The 22,479-nt window shown below is 42.0% G+C and overlaps 1 protein-coding gene across 5 annotated transcripts in view; it reads right to left on the bottom strand.

The window, feature by feature from the left end:
• Positions 1–21,920, bottom strand: part of MTMR1 (myotubularin related protein 1) — an 83,946-nt gene extending 62,026 nt beyond the window's left edge. For 2 of the 5 annotated variants that reach the window (XM_030807486.1, XM_030807488.1), the window contains exons 1-4: positions 21,621–21,920; positions 16,016–16,121; positions 796–819; positions 190–216 (exon numbers count right to left, since the gene is read on the bottom strand). In XM_030807486.1, coding sequence (XP_030663346.1) covers positions 190–216; positions 796–819; positions 16,016–16,121; positions 21,621–21,772 — 309 coding nt within the window. In that variant the 5' untranslated portion in view covers positions 21,773–21,920. The remainder of the gene's footprint in view (positions 1–189; positions 217–795; positions 820–16,015; positions 16,122–21,620) is intronic. The other 3 variants (XM_030807487.1, XM_030807489.1, XM_012498967.2) reach the window with 3 other exon arrangements.
• Between the last annotated feature and the right edge of the window lie 559 nt (positions 21,921–22,479).

Raw genomic sequence — 22,479 nt, 5'->3', positions numbered from 1 at the left:
AAAACAAGACTAAACAAAGGAAAACCAACTAGAATAGCAAGACTTAACTTGCTTATTTTTGTACTACTTTATTGGCTTCAATAAGATTAAAACTTTTAAACTGAAGTTATTATACTATCAAAATCCACATTGTTTTCCTTGAATAGAAATAGGCTAATTTTCAATGTCTGTTAAATGCATGCACATTACCAATCTTTGTCTTGCTTTATGAATATTCTGAAATAAAGGGAAGGAAAATCATGAGGAAAATATAAGCTGTAACCCACTATATCTGTATTTTAAAAAATAGTAACCGGGATTGATTTTGCTAAATTTAGCTTCAAGATTAGCACTTCTGCTTTTTTGGATTCAACATGCAAACACAAACATGACTTGAAATCTTACTTAGATAGGACAGCCAACTAACCATTTTTTTTTTTAGTTGCTAAATTCTGTAGCATGAATTACACAATAAACAAGATTAAAAGAGACCTCAGTAGCCCCAGCCTTATAACCCCAGTCATAAATATCCATTTGGTCATAATTCATGTAGTACAACAAAAGTCAGTATTGCACACTGGTAACAATTTTAGCATCCTGCCCTCACACACATTGGCTTTTATTGCACATAAAAACATTGTAACAAATAAAGCGTTTCTAGTGAACACTTAAAGCTATAACACAGCAGAGCAAATTGATCTGAGTGATTCATAAAAACCAGTGAGAAGGTAAAGAACATTAAATAGACTAAGTGTTCGATAAAGCACAGACAGACACAAGTAGGAGGCCCATCCGCTGAAAGCCAAATATCCTTACCCTTATATCAGGCCTCCTGAAAACCTGTTAGTTAAAATACAGAATATCATCATCATGGACATGTTACTATTGACCTGTGAAAGATGCCATTAAGTTCAACAGCCCATTCCCTAAGACACATCATAATCCTCTAAGTAAAACCAACAAGATCAATCCTAACAAATTTGCCCTCTAAGTTTCATTCAATATCAGATCAATCCTAACACATTTGTCCTATAATTTTCAGGGAAGTCTATGATTTGGAGAAACATGTTGCCCTCAGGCTAAGACTAACTACATTACCTTAAACGCAAACCCCTTCTGTCAAGTGCTATTACAAGTTATTGTGAACAGGCTGTGTTCAAAAAGTTTATTAGTTTCCGTTTGGAATACTGAATGCATTTTCCCCAAAAAACCAATGATTAAAAAAAAAAAAGGCAGTTATATGCCCAAACCAGCCCAGGAAAACAAAACCAAAAAACCACAGAAATCCCCACCTTGGACCCAGAGCAAGCACAGCTCAGCTATATTGCATTGATTGTATCATAAAGCTGAGTTAACTGCAAAGCTTAACCTGCTTTCTATTGAAATTACATTTCCAATTCATACTTGGGACTCCGATGTGGTCACTACTGAGAGGAGGGTGCCCGCTCCCCACCCCAGCACCAGCTGCATGGCTAAAGGGGGGCTCCACGCGGGAAGAGGTAAGTGGCTGTTCCCGGAGGGGAGGGAAAGCCCAGCTTTATTCAGCAGGGACACTGATTTTAGCAACAATATTCTTGTTGTGCCTGAGGCCTGTGAATCCTAATTGAACATGCAGCATACACATTCAGAAAGCCCTGGTCAGAGGGAATGGCCAGAATTTTTAAAAAGCAAATAGTTGTAATAGCCTGGGAAGATTTTAACCATCTCTGTTCCCCATTTCAAAGTCTGAAATCCTATCTTCTGACCACTGAAATGTGCTATGAAAACAAATCATCAGAAAAGAATCACTGGAGGTTCTTACTAGCTTTATGGTTTCACTCAGCATGCATAAGATCACATGATACAGATTCAAAAAAATCACTGTATTATCATTAAAATAATCTTTGAAGTCATTAAAAGGTATCTGAATTAAGTGATGATATAGCTAAAATACAAAGTCTATACATAAGTTATTAAACACAGACTATTCAGACTAAGAAGCTTAAATTTGTCTTTTTTTGGGAGGATGGATATGTTTACCTTAATTGTGGTAATGGCTTTAAATGTGTGTATTTATGTCAAAGCTTATCAGATTGCATATTTTAAATATTTGAGGTTTATCATTTGTTAACTACACATCAAGAAATTTGATAATAAATAAAAGTAGTATATGTTTATGGTAATAAAAAACTCAAAATAGTAAGTCTCCCAGAGCTTCATTCCCCAGTAATAACCACACTTAACTAGATCTATTTTTAATTCTGAGAATTGCTTCCATTGTGATAGTTATGCTTCCATTTCTTGATTTGTCAACTTTAAAGTGTCTATTAACCTCCCATTTTAAAAGATGAGAAAATTAACTCTCAAACTACCACCTCCCTCTTCCCAATCTCTGCTGATTGAAATGCTAATTTTGAATTCTTTTGTTTTCCTTCAGCAGCTGCTGCATCATAAAAAACACTCATGATTTTTATGTTTCAGATACTCTTCTAAGCACTGTATTAACTCATTTTATTCTCCGAACAACCTTATAAGATAAAAACTATTATGGCCGGGCACAGTGGCTCACGCCTGTAATCCCGGCACTTTGGGAGGCCGAGGCAAGTGGATCACTTGAGGTCAGGAGTTCGAGACCAGCCGGACCAACACGGTGAAACCCTGTCTCTACTACAAATACAAAACATTAGCCGGGCGTGGTGGCAGGAGCCTGTAATCCCACCTACTTGGGAGGCTGAGGCAGGAAAATCACTTGAACTTGGGAGGCAGAGGTTGCAGTGAGCCGAGATCACACACAGCACTCCAGCCTGGGCAAGAGCCAGACTCTGTCTCAAAAAAACAAAACAAAACAAAACAACAACAGAAAAAAACACCTATAACTGGCCCCATGTTTTGATGAGAAAACCAAGGCGCAGTTTAAGTAATCTGGCTGAGTTCAAGGTGGCAGAGCAAGTAGTTAAACCCTGGAAGTCTGGCTCTGGATTTGTGGCCATAACAACTCTGCTATACTGCCTCAGCATGGCGCCTCTATCATTAAACCGTTTAAACTACAGCCCTAAACCTATTTTGACCCCTCAAATGTTAAATATCTCTTAACTCTCTTCAGGTTTTTTGAAGAAATCAATACCACTAACCCTTTCTCCACCTCTCTACCTCCCAACCTCCATTCTGTAACTACAATTAATGTTTGGATGTTTTGTCTATAAATTGATAGTAAAAACTGAAAACTAAAAACATTCACAATAAAATCTTTATGAAAATATTGTCCACTGCAGAACCAAATTGTGCAATTGAACCTTGATATAGTTTGGACGTTGTCCCCTCTAAATCTCATGTTGGATTCTAATCCCCAGTGTTGGAGGTGGGGCTTGGTGTGAGGTGTTTGGGTCATGGGGCTGGATCTCTCACGGTTGGGCGCTGTCTTCGAGCTAGTGAATTAATTCTTTTGAGATCTGGTTATTTAACAGTGTATGGCACCTCCCGCTGCCTTGCTCCCACTCTGGCCATGTGAGACATCAGCATCTCCTTTGCTTTCCACCATGACTGTTAGCTTCCTGAGGCCTCCCCAGAAGCCACACAGATCCCAGCACCATGCTTCCTGTTAAACCTGCAGAACTGTGAGCCCAGTAAACCTCTTTTCTTTACAAATTACCCAGTCTCAGGTATTTCTTTATAGCAACGTGAGAACAGCCTAACACAAACCTCATATATGGGAGTTATAACTCCTTGTCAATAGGCCTTTGCCACTAGAACTAGAAACTAACTTGAAAAAGGGTGCAAAGGGGTGAGATGATAATCTGCTTTTAAACTCGCATAATTCTTTACTTACTGCCATGAAATCCTCAGTGTTCCTGGTATGGGGGTGCGGGGTGGGGGGGAGAAGGTCAATGGAGGCTTACTCAAAAGTCTCTAAGTTGATACCTATTGTGTTTTCTCTGGTGCACCATGCCCCTCTCCTGAAATAAGCCATTTCAGACACATGCACACAGCTTCATTTTCTTCTTAAATGTGATTCTGATGGAAGCCGTAGGAGAACAGGTTGTAAGCCAGGAGGCCTGGAAGCCAGCTCTTGCTGATGATACAGAGCTTCCTAATGCCTGCATTCTGGGCCTCAGTTTCGACACATAAAATGAGGGGAGTCTATGGGATGACTGCCAGGACCCTACCAGTTTCCAACTCCGAAGGATTCGGGGTATCTAGGCCTCATTAGAAGACTTAAGAAAACATCTGCCAAACTGAGGCTCAGAGAGGTAAGTCGGCATAGTGGTTAAACGAACACACTCCAGAGTGAAATCCCAGCTCCAGCACCTACTTACTGGCCACAGGACCTCAGGCGAGCCACACACCCACCTTGGAATCTTAGTCTCCTCTTCTCTAAATGGGAGATGTCGAGTGCACCTCCCTTGCAGATTGTTGGCAGGGTTAAATCAGTTAAGATAATTGTACCTGGGGTGGATAAGTAACCTTTTTCAGTTGATGAGTCTCAGCTGCCCCAACTTGCGCCACAACTGTTTTCACCGCCCCACATCCCCTCCCTCAACTCCTAAACATGTCAAGAACCTATGAGAAGGTGCAAAAAAAGTTGATAGTGATCTTAATCTATTTAAGGAAGCAAGCATACTGCATCAAAGTTAATGTTACTGACCCTTGTCATGCTCTAAATGGCTTTCACTAAATCAAGAAAAAGCAACAAAATTTAAATTTGTGTGAAAGTTTGTGTTGGGAGTAAAACTCCCTTCCTGTCCTTCAGAGCACTCCCAAGCAGTGAGGTGAGGGCTTCTGTTGACCACTTGCTTTGCGTGGACTTGGGTAAGGGAGCCAGTATACTTTGCCCTTCTAGGATCTGCCTGCCAGAGAGACCCTGAGAGTACAGCCTGGTCTTCCCAGCCTGTGGAGAGTTCACCTACGTGGGCCCTGCCCGGAGAGATTGGCCGCAGTTGTCCAGGGCTACCTTTGGGTGCACATGTTTAACTCTAGAATGATGAACCAGGCAGCCCACCTAAATCAGCCCCTCCCAGCCAATTTTTGTCAATGAATAAAGCTGATACTTTGGTATAAACTGTTTGGCTCCTGTTTTAATTCTTGATAAGGTAACAGCTGACATCCTGAAATCCCCAAAATGTGAAAGTATTTCAGAAAGTTTCCAAATGCAGCCAGTACTAGTACTACAAATAATAACAAGCACTTGCTGAAGGCTTACTATTACACCAGGTACAGTACCAAATGCTTTATGAGTTAGCTCAACCCTCCCAGCCACCCATATGACAAACAAGGGAACTGAGGCAGTGAGAGGCATGGTAGCTTGCCCTAGGCCATACAGCCAGCCGCAGCAGAGCAGGGATTCACACCAAAGCTGGCTGGCTTTAGCAAGCATGCTCCTGACCCCGACACAGCCCCACCTAAATCTGTTTCCCTTTTTGAGGGGGCTGACAAAGACCCTTAAGTCTTAACTCCCAGAATGCCCTACTCTGCCCTGCTTTCTCCTCCCACCACAGCTTGTTTACACGTCTATTTTAACACTTACCACAGGCCAACTTGTACTGTAATTTTCTGTGTCTCTTTGCCTGACTATGAACTCCATGCAGCCCATCCCAGCTCAGCCCCTTGCACATAATAGGTACTCACATCATGTTTCTGAAAGTGGAGTAGTGTTCAGCAATGGCAACACACTCCTCTTGTATTTGTTCTTACACATTATATTTTTGTAGAGCAATAGCGTACAGTAAATGAGCATTTGTGTTCCATCCATATGTCGCCTCATTTAATATATTCAATCTCTGTTTTAATACCCATTATACAGATGAAGACACTGAGACTCAACAAGGTCAAGTAACTTGTTAGGCAGCTAGTTAGTTACGGGGCTGGGATTCAAGGTAAAGTGTTCTGACTCCAGATTTTATCTTTTGGATAAACCACATGAGAAAATAAGTGAAATAAATATCAGTTTTTTATAAATGAGTTGTCTTTGAACTTATGCCGCTAAGAGGCTTCTTCTCAATAAAAGACTGTAATATTGGAGTAAAAACTCCACTATTTTCTGCCTTAGGTATAAAGTCTATAAATATTTTTGCTTTAGCAATCAGATTGCTACAAAATAAGTTTTTTTAAAAAAGGTTTTGCTCTGCTAAGAAGTTGGAACTGTCAGTCAGGAGATGGTTCTTGCTCTAGTAAAACTGAGCATGTTTGTTGGAGCCTCAATAACCAGAAGTCTATGCAGGCCAATAAAAATCTAAAATAATCAATCTTCCCGATGCATTTTTTAACAAGGTCATCAAAATACAACCCTGGGGCCAGGTGCAGTGGCTCACACCTTGGCTTCCCAGTACTTTGGGAGGCCAAGGCAGAAGGACTGCTTGAGTCCAGGAGTACGAGACCAGCCCAGGTAACATAAGGAGACTCCATCTCTACAAAAAATAAAAAATTAACTGGGTGTGGTGACCCATGCCTGTAGTCCCAGCTACTCAGGAGGCTGAGGCGGGAGGATCACTTGAGCCTAGGAGGTCAAAGCTGCAGTGAGCCTTGATGGTGCCACTCCACCTGGGCAACTCCAACCTGGGCAACAGAACAAGACCCTGTCACCAAAAAAAAAAAAAAAAAAAAGTACAACCCTTTTTTGGGAAATGAGTCACACCTAAACCTTACCTGATACCTTTGTCAAACCTTGACTGAAACAATCACTCTTAAGGCCCACTATGAAATGTGGCAAATGAGCTGTTCGTTTCTATCCTGGCTGAAGTATGCTGGCCCAATTTCCATTTACAAAAATAATGAGTATATTTTTAATTGACTAGTAGAAAGATAACTGTTGATGTTCTTGTCGATAACTAAATTTATTATAATAAACATAATAGTTAACTTCTAACATCTTTTTTAGTATAACTATATTTTTCAGTTGTTATATAGTTATATATATAACTGAAATATAACTATATATTTCAGTTGTTATATAAATCTAACATAAGAAACACAATAGTTAACTTCTAACATCTTTTTTAGCATAACTATATTTTTCAGTTGTTATAAATACAATGATACAAATTTTTACATGCAATATAGAATCATTCAGCAGTCTAAAAATCTTGACTTTTAAAATTAAACTTTTAATTTGGGGATAATTGTAGAACCACATGCAGTTGTGAGAAATAATACCGATTCCATGTACCAGTCACCCAATTTCCTCAATCGTAGCATATTACAAAACTATAGTACAATATCAGAACCAGGATATTGGCACTGATTACAATCAAGATGCAGAAAAATTTCATCACTACAATGAACTCTACTGCTGACCTTTTATAGCCACAACTTACTCCCCTCCCTGCTTTCCTCTCTTCTTGGCCCCTGGCAACCACTCATCTATCTTTATTTCTATCATTTTGCCATTTGAAGAATGTCATATAAATGAAGTCATACAGTATGTAACCTTTTGGTACTGCCATTTTTTTACTCACGTAATTCCTTTAAGATTCATCCAAGTTGCTTGTGTGTATCATTATTTCCTTTTATTGTTGAGTAATATAGTCCATAGCATGGATGTACTACAATTTGTTTAACAATACACCTGATGAAGAACATCTGGGTGGGTTCCAGTTTTCGGTGATTATGAATAAAACTGTTAAAAACATTCATGTACAGGTTTTTATGCAAACATAAGATTTAATTTGTCTTGGACAAATGCCCAGGAGTACAATTGTTCGGTCATATGGCAGGTGCACATTTCGTTTTTAAGAAACTGCCAGACTGTGTTTCCAGAGTGGCTGTACCATTTTACATTCCCATCAGCAATCAGTGAATAATCTGGTTCTCCACATTTGGTGTTGTCACTTTTTAAAAATTTCTAACCATTCCAACAGGATATAGCAATATCTCACTGTGACTTTAATTTATATTATCCTATTGAGAAATGATGTTGAACGTCTTTTCACGTGCTTACCTGCCATGTGTATATCTTCTTTGTTGAGATGCCTCATGTTTTTTGCTCATTTTCTAACTGGATGGTTTGATGTTTTTACTGTCGAGTTTCAAATATTCCTTATTCTAAATACTAGTCATCTGTCAGATATGAGGTGTGCAAGTATTTTCTTCCACTCTGTAGCTTGTCTTTTCATCTTCACAGAGTCTTTCACAGAGCAAAAGGTTTTAAATTTTGATCAATTGTTTCCTTTTATGGATTGTGCTTTTGGTGTAAAGTTTAAGAAGAATGATTTACCTAACCCCAGATCCTTAAGATTTTCTTTTTTCTCTAAAAGTTTTATATTTTTAAGTTTGTGATTCATTTTGAGTTAATTTTTGTATAAGATGTGAGACTTAGATCAAGGTTTTTGTTTTGTTTTGTTTTGTTTTTTTGTCTATAGATGTCCAATTACTCCAGCAGCATTTGTTGAAAAGCATATCTTTCAACCATTAAATTGTTTTCATGTCTTGGTGGAAAAAAAAATCGGTTGAGCATATTTCTGTGGGATGACTTCTAGGTTCTCTGCTCTGTTCCACTGATCTATGTGTCTGTACCTCTGCCATAGTCTTGATTACTATAGCTATACAACATGTCTTGAAGTCATTTAGACTGATTCTTCCCACTTTATTCTTCAAAATTGTTTCAGCTACTTCAGTTCCTTTGCCTTTCCATATAATTTTTAAATCTGTATCTACAAAAAATCTTTCTGGGATTTTGATAGGAATTGTGCTAAATGTGTATATCAATTAGCGGAGAAGTGACATCTTTCCTATATTGAATCATCCAAATACATGAACAACACTGTGTGTCTCCATTAATTTAGATCTTCTTTGATTTCTGTAATCAATATTTGATAGTTTTCAGCTTATGAGTCCTGTTCATGTCTTATTAGATTTATACTTGCTATCGTTGGAATACATCCCCAAAATTTCATAAGAAAATATTTGCAAATCACATCTCTGGCAAGGTATTAATACCCAGAACATATTAAAAAAACTCCTACGTCTCAACAGCAACAACAAAAACCACAAACATCACAAATAACAACTGTTGGCAAGAACATCAAGAAATTAGAACCTTTGTGTACTGTTGGAGGGAATGTAAAATGGTACAGCCACTGTAGGGGTTTGAACATGTCCCCTAAATTTCATGTATTGGAAACTGAATCCCCAAATTCATGTTGACTGAAGGTAGGGCCTTTGGAAAGTAATTGGGATTAGATATAGTCATCAGGGTAGGGCTTCCATGATGGGACTGGTGACTTTATAAGAAGACAGATCTGAGCTAGCAGATTTGCTCTATCTTGCCATGTGATGTCTCCTGCCACGTCATGATGCAGCAGGAAGGCCCTGACCAGATGCTCACCCCTCAAACTTGGACTTCCCAGCCTCTAGAACTGAAAGTAAAAAATTTATTTTCTTTATAAATTACCCAGTCTGTGGCATTCTGTTACAGCAGCAGAAAATGGACTAAGACAATACCTAAGTATTTCATTGTTATAATACTAATGTAAATGGCACTGTGTTTTAAATTTTGGTCCCCACGTGTTGCTAGTACATAGAAATGCAACTGACTTTTGTATATTAATCTTATATCTATATTGTCTTGTATCCTGTGACCTCGCTAAACTCACTTATTAGATTTGGGAGGTTGTTTTGCTTACTGTGTTCTTTCTTCCTTCCTGGGGTCTCAGGATTCCTCCTTTTATTGTTTCCTTTCTGTTCAGAGAACTTTCTTTAGCCATTCTTTTAGGATAGGTATGCTAGTGACAACTTCTCTTCCAGTTTTCCTTCATCTGAAAATGTCTTGATTTCCTCTTCATTCCTGTAGCATATTTTTACATGGTTGACTTTTTTCTTTCAGCACTTGAAAATGTTGTGCCACTTCCTTCTGACCTTCATGGTTTCTGATGAGAAATCCACTGCCATTAGAATTAATTTTCCTTATAGGTAAAGTGTTATTTCTCTTACTACTTTCAATATTTTTTTCTTTGTTTTCAGTTTTCAGAAATTTGACTATAATGTGTCTTTGTGTGAATTTGAAGGGATTTCTCTCATTTGGGATTCACTCAGCTTCTTGAATTTGTAGGCTTATGTGTTTTGCCAAATTTGGGGAGCTTCCAGCCATTACTTCTTCAGGTGCTTTTTCAGCCCCATCCCCTCTCTCTCCTTTGGGACTCTGATGACATCAGTGTTAGATCTTTTGTTATAGTCCCACAATTCCCTGAGGCTCTGTTTATTTATCTCTGTTATTCAAATTGGGTCATTTCTATTGTTCAATTTTCAAGTTCACAGATTCTTTTCGTCTGTCCTCTCTATCATGGTGTTGAACCTATCCTTTGAGTTTATTTCATTTATTGTATTTTCTAGTTTTAAAATTTCCATCTGGTTCTTCTTTGTCTCTTACATTTCTTTGTGGAAACTTCTGTATTTTTTTTTCATTGTTTGTTTCAAGCATATCTGTAATTGCTTATTGAAGCAATTTTATGATGACTTCTTTAAAATGTAACATCTCTATCATCTCAGTTTTGACATCTGTTGATTCTCTTTTTTCATTCAGTTTGAGATCTTCCTCATTTTTAGTATAACAAGTGATTTTTCATTAAAATCTGCACATTTGGGGCATTATGTTTTAAGACTCTGGATCTTATTCAAACCCTCTGTTTAAGCTGGCTTTCTCTGACACTGCTCCAACAGAAGAGGGGCACTACTTCATTACTTCTAGGTAGGGGTAGGAGTCCAGGTTCCGTACTCAGCCTCCACTGACACTGCAGAGTGGAGGGCTCCTCGTTACTGCTGAGCAGGGGTGAGAGTTCTAGCTCCCAGCTAGGCTTCCACAGAAACCTCCCTGGCTGAGAGAAAAAGGGGTGCCTCGTTGTTGCCCTTGATAACGGCCTCTACTGACACCACAGTAGAAGGGGCAACCTGCCTACCAATAGATGACAGTGAAAGTCATGACTCTTCACTAGGTCTCCCCTGATACCACCACCACTCCAGGGAGTTGGTATGCCTCATTATAGCCTGGCAAGGGTGGAAACCAGGCTCTCCCAACTGGCTTTGTTGTCATAATTTTTTTCTGTGGTGTTTGGCTGGAGTAGAGTAGTTAGTGTGTTTTCTTTTTGCTAGGTGCCCCTTTCCTGGTCCTCTGGCTAGACAGAGTAGGCTTTTCTTATCTGCGCCTGTTGGCCTTTCTGACTCACTGGTTTCTTCAGCAATGAGTCTGGGACATACGTGGCAAAAACAAACCCAGGAAACTCACAACCATGTCATTCCTTGGGTCTTGTGGTCCCTAGCTAGTCTGCCTTTTCTACCTTTCAGAGTATTCTTATGTTTATTTTGTAGATAATGTCCAAGGTTTTTAGTTGTACTTAGTATGAAGAATAAGAGAAAATATATTTGCTCAATTTTTTCCAGAAACAGAAGTCTAAATCTTAACATTTTTAAGAAATAATTATTTCCCACAAAAACCATGATAGGATAGCAGCACTCTTCTATCTATTACAGTGGTTACAAAACTGGAGGCCTATGGTCTTTTAAAAAACTTTAATTGCTGTTAGGTGGGCCTTCTGTATTCTCCAGTTCTCTACAGCACTCCTCCATGTCTGCCTAGATTTGTGAACTGTTCCAAGAAGGCATCTGAGTTTGCAACCTCTGATTTATAAGTCACAAGGCCAGGCTATAGATTACAGAAGTAGATTTTGAAGGTTCATGCTAAAGCTTCCCTTTTCATAGACCAGGGCCCAATTTAAGAAATGTTAACCAAGACCCAGCTCAAGCATAATGAAGTCTTTCCTATACTCTGCCTTCGACTTCCCTTCAAATGTAATTACTGTACTATCCTATCCAATGATTAAACTTAGTATAAGGCCATCTCCATTTTCTCATTTTTCTTCAGAATGTTTAGAGAAGAGATATAGCTACTGTGTGTGTGTGGGTGAGGGAAGGAGAACAGAGAAGAGCTGATGATAATGATGAAGCAAGAGGAAGGAAGATGATCATATTAAAACTATAGCGTCCTAATTTTCATAAAGCTGGCCCAGATCAAATTCTTTTGAACACAATTGAATAATGTTCTAGCAAGAAAGGCATTTAGAGGTGAATAATCTAACACAAGCCCCTTTATCCTTCCAGAAAAGGAAACTGAGCCTCAGAGACTATACAAGGTCACAAGCTAACCATTATTGTTTGTACTACTCCATCATGTTATCTTTTCATAGCCTAGTCCTACTTTCCAAACAATGGAAGCTGTGATCAACGATGTCACTTCTACTAATAGGTCCTAAAAATGTTTCCATTTGTAACTGTATTATTTCATCTAATCTACAGAAGATTACATTCAAATTTTGTTCTTAAAATTTCTGACAAATTCAAGAGAGATTTTTTACCATTTGTTAGCCTAGTAAAAATGAAAGCAATTGAGTTGGTAGTGGAGAGGGGACAAGCAAAACAAATATTTTATTACATTTTGTCTAATAGTCTTAATTAACAGGCCAATCTTCAGGATGACTCGGTATTAAATCAGGCATTTATTAATTTAGCTGCCACACAATTCAGTATAATAGCTATCTACTCTTTCAGCTGGGACAATGCTTGCCAAACTTGCCATTTCACATACCACCTCAACAAGTTTGGCTTGCTGTATCTGCAAACTGCCCATACTAATTTTATATTTATCTTTATATTGATTTAAAATCCATTCCTTTTTAATACTTTGCCTGCTCTAAGCCATAACGTCCACTAAATCACAAGCCTGATGTGCTGATTTTTCTAATACACAAGAAAATAATTACATAGCTACTAAAATACGTCCATGGACATACCATCTAAACTCACGTCACGTGATACCAGCGATATTCTTACTGTACTTTAGATGAGCTGACCCTGGGCTGACTGACAATTTATGATATGAGTAAATAATAAAATAATTATTCTCCAATATCTGAGTTGCTAATTATTCAGATTCCTAGTAATATACCAGAAATGCAGGGTCCCATCACCAATTTCAACAGATAGAAACTCAGGAAGCCTAGGTTTTCAGATTTTATCATGCATAAGAAATATATGAGACACTTGTTTCCCTCCCTCAGAGACTCTGATTCAGTAAATCTGGGATGGAGCCCGGGAAGCTGCATTTTTACAGGTGCTCCAAAGAATGCTGTCTTGGGAAGACCCAAGGGTCACATTTTGAAAAACAGTGGATGAGGCTGGGTGTGCTGGCTCACACCTGTAATCCCAGCACTTTGGGAGGCCGAGATGGGAGGATCGCTTGAGCCCAGGAGTTCAAGACCAGCCTGGGCAATGTAGTAAGACCTCATCTCTATTAAAAAAAAAAAAGAAGAAAAAGAAGAAAAAAAAAGAATGAAAAGCAGTGGATGGGAATGGGGGTGGGACAAAATCTTAAAATCACTCTAGCTTTTCAATAGGATGACTTGAGTTCAAATCCGAAGTCTAACTGTATCACCCTAAGCAAGTCATTTCATCTCTCTAGGCCTCGGTTTCCTCATCCATTAAATGATGATTGTAATAGTAGCTACCTCAATGGACTTTTTTAAAGAAGCAAGATCTCTCTATGTTGTCTAGGCTAGAGTGCATTGGCTTTTCACAAGTGTGATCACAGCACACTGCAGCCTTGAACTCCTGGACTCAAGTGATCCTCCCATCTTAGCCTTCCAAGTAGCTGAGACTACAGGCCACCACACCCAGGTTCACTAGGTTGTTTTAAGGCTTAAATGGATGACATGTCAAAAAGCATTACAAAACCACAGAGCCTATATGTGTTAGAGGGTTGATGATGATGATGATGACATAGAACCATTCTCGACAGCCTGTTACAACTCGAAGACAATCAGCATTTCAAATAAGATGCCAAGCGCTCTGCTCCATATAAACATCTGCTCCCATTTAATTACTGATGTTGAGTTTAATCTACAATAAATTAGCCCCCAAATTAAGTGTGTATTTCAAATAAGACATTTACACAACAGATAATTTCAAATATCAACTGATGACTGCAACTTAAATCCTCAAGGAACTTTATCTGGATCTTCAGGGTCAACCCCATGCAACAGCTCCTATGCCAGAGAGGTCCCAAAGGCCCATTTTGGTCACCCTGATTTTAAGAACTACTTTATAGGGAGCATGTACAATTATCCTTGTGGTTTAGAAATATTTTATGTATTTATTATGTAAAAAAAAAACCTCTCCTTGAAGAAAGTGTAGCGACCCCTGAATTATAAATTTAACACTAACTTTTCAGATTTGGCTACAGGGCAAATATGACAAAGACAATTATAAAACATGCTCCCTTACAATAATTCATCAAAGACTTTAGCTATGATCTGATGTAGGAACTTAAAATTTAATTTCCAAAAGAAAGAAAGCCTTATTTTTTCTGAATACCATCTGTTCAACCATTCCAACATGAGCTAATTCTGCTACACAAAATTTGTAAATAGACTAAGATTGAAAAAACTTAGTTGCTTCATGTTAAAGTACAGATTCAGTCTGATCTATTCATGCAATGTTAGAAAGCTATGCACACAGTCAACATTCAATCTTTTATAGGACACACACAACACTAACAACTATTCAACCTTAATGAAAACATTACAGTTAACTCATAATTGTCTGTAAAGAAAATCACCCCGAAGTGTGAGAGCTATTCTCTGCTAATATGGGTTCTTAAGTCTCTCTACTCAGCGGGCAGTTTCTCAGCTAAGGTGCAGGCAATAGGGCAACTGGAACTGATGCGATCCGCAGCTGCTCAGTGACCAGCCATTCACGCATCAGTGATGCAGCAAATGCTTCTCTCACCTGGAGACAGCGTGTTTGCCCAACCAGGTTTTAAGGTCCAGGAGCCCCCGCTGCTCTTTTGTGGGCAAACATGAACACCAGATAGCAGGAAAAATGATTAAGAAACACACTGTCGCTCTTCTAGCTGGGCAGATTATCCAATTTCTGCTAATCCACAGCTATGCCTTCCTCTGGTAGGCATAATCAATAGCATCTGCCAGTTTGGATGAAGCAAGAGACAGCACCATAGCCAAATCGCAATTAGTTGGCCTCCTGAGCCTGTTTCTGCACTTGTTATTACCCTATGAGCTCTAAAGAGGAACTGAAGATAAAGCTCCTAAACAAGGAGTACCTATTAAGAATTAATTAGGATCTTTACCATAATTCTTGATATTTGTAAGATTTGATGTCTGGCAAGGACCATGATTTTGAGAGACTATTAACTAATGGTAGTCTGGGATACCAAATGCATTTTACACACACTTGTGAGAAATCAATCATCTCTTACTAGCAGGCAAAAATGACTACTAATAAACAGAAACCTCAATTTAGGCAAACATCACTACTGAAATATAAATGTGATTTCATTTAATGTACCTATTAATAGTTTACTGACATTAAAACAAAGTTAGTCTTTAGCCTTAACAAAGATGGAGCAAGCGATTTTTTTGATTTGTTAATTGATTCAATATTTATTGAGCAACTGTTATGCTCCAGGATTGTGCCTGGGAAGCCAGTGGTGAGTAAAACTGCCCTAGTCTCTGCTGACAAGGAGCTTATCACTTAAATTTAGAATAAGCAGGGAATCTAACTTTTAAAATAAACAAAAAAGAGATTTTCACTTCAGTAAGGACTGAAAAATGAGGCTGCCCATACAATATTCTTTTGGGATTCTGGAAGGGTTTTTATACATTCTAGTATCACATGTTAATGCTGAATACTCACGGATAATACATAAATAAAAAAATTGTGAAGTTAGGGAAGTATTGTACATCAAGATATTTTCTGAAACTCACAATACTAACAAAGAAGCTATATGCATTTATTATTATACAATGGAACTTGATTTTTAAAAGAATCATCGTCATCTAAAGACAGCTTCTCCTCTCAATTACAAAACTATGACTACATGTACTGGATACTGGTAAAATTTCTCTTCTACATTTCAGATCTAACAACAGAGAACCTTTCGTCCTTATTCTCGAGCAAATGGCCATGTTGTATCAAAGGGCCAACAGCTCACTTGAATTAAAACTGCAAAGCTTCTTGGCTACTTAGCATACTGAAAATGAATTACACACTCAATGTTGCTTACCTTGTAATCTCTGGATACATTTTCTGATGTCACTGAACCTGAAATCTGACTAGAAATTGTAGCAGCTATAAGCTGTTTACACCATTCAACATGTGATCCTGTGGGACTAAAAAAAATAGCATGGATTACAAAACGTTATATCATAGGATCTCAGTGAAAAAATTAGCACTGAATAGAAATATGATAACACTTCTTTTTTTAGATGAACTAACTAGACTCTTTGGTTACCTTTACATTTAATGTAAGAACTGAAATAGCGACTGACAACTAGGAAATAAGATTAGGTTCCAGGTTAATTTTAAATGAATCACCCAATTTTCTCAAAAAAAAAGTTGAAGATTCTAGGTGTTAGTTAAGCTTACTATTCTCTACCATTTAATGGAATTTTACTCTATTAAAATTATATGGAAGAAATACTTTTTTTTTTTTTTTTTGAGACGGGGTCTCACTCTGTCACCCAGGCTGGAGTGCAGTGGCGCAATCTTAGCTCACTGCAACCTCCCAGGTTCAAGTGATCCTCCCACCTCAGCCTCCTATGTAGCTGGGACTACAGGCACATGCCACCGGGCCCGGCTTGTGTGTGTGTGTGTGTGTATGTGTGTGTGTGTGTGTGTGTGTGTGTGTGTGTGTAGACAGGGTTTTGCCATGTTTCCCGGGCTAGTCTCGAATTCCTGGGCTCAAGTGATCCACCCGCCTTAGCCTCCCAAAGTGCTAGGATTACAGGCATGAGCCACCACACCCAGCCGGGAGAAATATGTGAAACGTTCAATCAATTTCATGTTGGTAGTTTTAAATCTAGAAAATAGTGTACTTTTGAGTGAAGCAAAGTAACTCAGAAAAGTAAATCTGATCATGAGATTTATAAATTACAGCCTAGAAAAATGATGTTCTCTGTGTAGTACTAACAATACCTTACACTTCTATAAGTGCTTTGACAACTTACAAATGGTTTTTATTTTTTATTTATTTATTTTTTTGAGACAGAGTTTTGCTCTGTCACCCAGGCTGGAGTGCAGCAGTGCGATCTCGGCTCCCTGCAACCTTTGCCCTTCTGGGTTCAAGCAATTCTCCTGCCTCAGCCTCCCTAGTAGCTAGGATTACAGGCGTGTGCCACCATGCCTGGCTAATTTTTGTATTTTTAGTAGAGACGGGTTTTCACCATGTTGGCCAGGCTGGTCTCGAACTTCTGACCTCAGATGATCCGCCCGCCTTGGCCTCCCAAAGGGATTACAAGCACAGATGGTTTTTATTATATCAAAGCCTCACAACCATGGTGTGATGAGAAGGCAGAACAGGGACTAGCCGACTTGTCTTTGAGGAGAGAAAAACGAGGCACAGAGGTGACATGCCCTATGAGAAAGTGGCTGTCCTCAACAGGACATGGAACAACCAATAGTGACTGACTCACTGCACTGAAGCCAGCAGCACGGATGCGAGCCAACCGCTTTATATGAAAACAGCAATGCAAAGAAAATGTCATCTTTCACTCCCACAGAGCTCTGAGGCATCAAAGCATTTTCACACATGTAGCCTTGCCCAGCCTCACAGTGACCCATTTTACAGACGAAAAAATTAAGGTCCAGTTTTGCCCAAGGTCACACGACTGGCAAGTGGTCGGGCTGTACTCACCTGACCTAAAAGACCACATAAGCCAACTAGCACAGTGAGAGATTTAACAATTGCCCCCAGAGGCCAGGTTCCTCTCACAATTTGGCAAAACACTAAGAAATCAAGCTAGAGGGCTAAAAACATTGACAAAAGTTTACCTTGCAGGTACCTTTCACTGTAAAGAATGTTTCAGGCCTTTAAAAAAAAAATCGCATCACTAATTAAACCCACACTCACGTATCTGAAGGACAGAAACACCTGGAATCCCCAGGCAATATGGAAAATGACCCAAATAGTAAAATAAAGAAAACTGAAGTTCTGTGCTAGTGATCCAAATTGCAGTCTCTGATCAAAACAGACCAGAGGTTATCTGTATGGTTGAAAATACTGAATGAGCAGAAATTCCTATCACGTGCCAGGAATCTATATACCACAATTTCGACCTGATGGGGAGAAAGAAGGAAAAGGGAGAAATTTGTTTCCTTTTTAAAGGTTAAGTCACTTTCATTCCCGCATATATCATACTTTTCTTGTCATAATGCCTTTTTCTGCCAGCACCCACCAGTTGCAAATACAGGAAGAAACTGCAGAAACCCAACTGTTGAGCATGAGTGTGACCTGTTATTACCACCTGCCGGCCCAGCACGCCTTCCCCCTTCTTCTGATAAGGACCTTCCTCTTTACTTTGGGAACTGCCCTTCCCCACAACACAGGCTTCTGTGGGGGAAAGCGGAGAAGAAGGTTGACCCCTTCCTCCACCTGCTCCCACTCGTAGGTGAGTTACCTAGGACCAGCCAATCCCAGACTTTCCTCTTGGATCCTGAAATACATGGATCTGCATCCAGAGCTGCTGGAGGCCACTCCCCACCCCACCCCACCCCTACCATCTTAAGGAACTCACAGTGATTAAAAAGTGAGGGAAAAAAAAAGAGAGAGAGAGAGAGAGAGAGAGAGAGAGAGAGAGATGGGGAGTCCCGACAACACTGTTTGCAATCCTGGCCTCAACTGTGCCTGTGGCCATCTCTCCTCCTGTCTGGAGCAGTTCTGTGAGCCAGGGCATCTCATTTGGCTTAAGCTAGATTGAACTGTGGTTTCTGTCCCCTGCAACCAGAAGCATCCTGGCCAATGTAGTTACACACAGTGAAACATAGTGGGTTAGCAGACAGGAGGCCTGGACATGAGTCCTGCTTCTGTCACCAGCTAACTCCATGATCTTTGGCAAGACACACCCTCTTACAGGACCACAGCTTCCTCATTATTAATTACAGTATTCAGAAGAGAAGTGAAGGCCCCATAGTCCCAGGGACATGGCCAAGTCCCACCCATAGAGCCAGGTTCCATTTTAGAGGTCACTCTTCAAAGAAAAGTGTGAATCTGAGCTTGTTGAGATGACAACTGAGAAAGGAGGCCACGATTCCTCCCCCACCCCTTCTCTGCAGTCTGTGCAATTGCCCTCTATACTCCTGGTGTCAATAACTACTTACAGGCTGGAGGCTCCCAGCTCTGTTTCTCCAACCTGGACTCTCCTGATCTCAATGCTGATGTTCCTACAAGACATGTCCACTAGTCTGGCCCAGAGACCCTGCCAATTCAACCCGTCTAAACCAGCATCAGCCGCTCAGCCCCGCAACCTACACCACTCCTGTGTTTCCTAACTCAGGGCGCAGCACAGCCAGTTATCCGGCCCCCACACTCTAGAAAGCTGAGGTTTGCCTTGGAGTCCACCCAGCACTCCCCCCTCACATCTGAATGCTCACCATGTTGGGTCACTCTTACCTGGTAAGTATCTTGAAAATCCACCCAGCCCTATTCCTAGCCCAATTCCCTTTTCCAGACCCCCATCATTCTTCTGTGAACTCCACCTGCCTCATGAATTTAAGCCTCATCTATAAGCCCATGACTCCCCAGTTTGAATCTCCAGCCCAGACAACCCTGAACTCCAGGCTCAGATAGACCAACTATATCTTTGACATCTATTCTGGGACATATAATTGGCATCTCAAAATTGATATGTCCAGAGCGAAGAGCCTGCTATTTTCTAACCCTGCTCCACCTTAGAAAGATTTCTCCATCTCAGCAACATAGTTTTCCCACAAGCTAAAATTTTGGGATTCTCCCAGATTCTTCTCTCACACCAACCAACCAATCTTCAGCAAACCCCATTGGCTCTACCCTGCAGGTCTTCAAATTGCATCTAGAATCTGACCACTTCTCCCCTCCTCCGCTCCCCTCTGGCCTGAGCCACCATCTCACTTGGCTTACTACAATAGCCTCCTACTGCCAGTCTCTGCTTCAACTCCTTCCCCTTTCACTCTGCTGTCCACATAGCACCATGGAGCGCCTACTGAAATCTACAACAGATTATGTCACTCCTCTGCACAAAGTCCCCAGTGGCTCCCCATGGCCTCTGAGGCTCTCCACCATCTGGCTCTGCGACTTCTCTAACGTCATCCCTTACTTGTCTCTCCCTAGCTCCCTCCCTGCTAGTGAGCCTAGTCTCCTTGCTGATCTAGGAACACTTGGCTCACATTCACCTCAGGGGCTTTGCACAGGCCTCTGACTAGAATACTATCACCCCCAGGTATCTGTAGGGCTGGATCCCTCGCCTCTTTGGGGGCATTACTCAAATGTCACCTTTCTCAGGCTTTCCCTGATCATCAAAATCTCTGAAGGAAACCAGAAGATGAGGCATATTTGGGGGTGACACATTCTGGTCTCCTCTGGCTCCTTAAATGATTCTGATGCATGCCCATCCTGAGTACTTCTGTGTTCGCCTCTACCACCTATCTCATTTATCACATTCGATTTCCACTGTTGGTTGGTCTGTATTCTCCACTAGATGGTAAGCCTAGCAAAATGGTAAGGCAGCAAAAGCCGTGTTGTGCTATTCTCTGAATCACCCAGACCTCGTGCGTGGTTGAATATTTGCAGATGAGTGAAGTCCTCACCATTTCAAGTGCTGTCTTAGCTGTGACTGGTTTTCAGTGACACTAACCACTTGGGTGATTAATTTATTAAAATATATTGTAATTACACTGAGGTAGAAACAAAAGTGAAGGGAATGTTTCTTGTTTCTGTGCTTCTGGAAACTCCCAAAAGTTTGGCACAATGGTATGACCAAGACAGGCAGGAATGGGCATGTAAAACTGACTGAGCTACATTCCAACAGTGCGTGCTGCCAAAGTGCACTCTGGTGTCAGAGAAATGGCCAAGTTGTGGGAAAACTGGATGTTCCGGGTTACACGATAGGCCATCTCTTGTCGTCGGAGGATGGGGTGGCCCCTCCCAGTTCGACACGGTCACTTTATGTTTCTAACTGATTTCTCTTAGTTCTGCAGCTGCCTCACAAGCAGTAGGCTTGCTTGTGTGTTCATGAAAACAATAAACTGGTTCCCTCCAAGTGTGAAGAACTGAAAGTAAACGGTTCTGTTTTCTTGCCTCCTGAGCAGTTTGGACGTTTTCCATCTCAGATTTTTGCCTCGATCTGCACCAGCTCCCACGCCCGCGGGGTCCCATCTCCCGGTCCTCACTCCCAACCCCCCATCAAAGACCCTAAGCAGCCACAGCGGAACTGGGGTCTTAAAACCACACGAGGCAAGGTGATGCTAAAAGAGGAGAGCCCGGGTGGGATCTTCCTCCCAAGAGGACTGGTGGCCTGGGCAGGGACAGCCAAGCGGTCGCCAAGGGCAGCAGGTGGCGGCGCGGGAAGTGGTTTGACAGCTGCGAAGCCCCTCCCGGGGTTCCAGGAGCTGGGGCTCTCGGGGCGGAAGTGAGCCAGGTGCGCGGCCCGCAGCAGGTCCGAGGGCAGCAGCCCCCGGATGGGGCGCTGAGGTTTCCGGGGGGTGAGGGAGAGGAGGGCCAGAGGGGATGAAGAGGGGCCGCCCACCCCGCCACGGCCAGGCCCTGCGCGGCGCGCGGGGAGGGGGCGGGCGGGCCTCGCGCTGGGCCCTCGGGATGTCGGGGCGCGGGAGGCCGGGGCAGCCCGGGCCCCGCTTACCTGTCCAGGGTCTCCACGCTGGGCTGCCGGGAGCCGGCGGTGGCGCCCCCCGCGGCCCGAGGAGGCCTCCTGCCGCCCGCCGGTCCCGGGTTCGGGCCCCCGCCGCCCTCGCAGCCCGCCGCCGCCACTGCCGCCGCCGCCGGCCTGTCCATGGCGCGCCGAGTCCTGCCGCCTTGGGGAAGCCGCCGTCGGGACGGGAGCGGCGACCGGGAAGGTTTCGCCGCTCGCCTCCTGCCGCCCGCTCTACCGCCCGCCCGCCTCAGGCGGCCGCCGCCATTAGCTGTCACCTGGCGGCCCCCGCGTTACCCACAAGGCCGCGCGCGCGAGGGTCGGGGGGCGGGGGCGGGAGCGGGGGCGGGGAGGGCGGCGCGCGGGGCCGGCGCTGGGAACCCCCACCTCGCCCAGCCCCACCTGGGCGCTCGCCCACGGAGCCTTGGAGCGGGAGTCTGGGACCTCCTGCTCCAGCGACCTGGGTGCGTACAGAGCCACTGGGGTTCGGAATCCCCAAACGGATTATGCGTAGCGTGCTTCACTCTATATAGTCACACCGGGTTGACTGCAGAGACGTGGGGTGTAAAAAGAAGTTTGAAGACATTCAAGTATCAAAAATGATTTCCCCCCTCAGTTGTCCTTCCCGGAAAAGGTATAGGACAGCTCAAGCTCCCTCGGTCTTGACATCTTGAAGCAGGAGCAATTCCGTGCATTTTAGCAATTCCTCCCCACCCCATTCTTCCCTCCACTCTCCCCCTCCATACGCACCCCCCCGCCCCGCCACAAACCCACCCCCTTGCCATCTGTAGGGCCACCAAGTGTTCTGATGCCGCCCTCGGAGCTTCCGCCCATGGTTTATGTTAAGAGT

Source organism: Nomascus leucogenys, chromosome X, assembly GCF_006542625.1.
Source record: "Nomascus leucogenys isolate Asia chromosome X, Asia_NLE_v1, whole genome shotgun sequence".
In the NCBI taxonomy this organism is placed as follows: domain Eukaryota; kingdom Metazoa; phylum Chordata; class Mammalia; order Primates; family Hylobatidae; genus Nomascus; species Nomascus leucogenys.
This window is presented reverse-complemented; position numbering and strand designations above follow the sequence as displayed.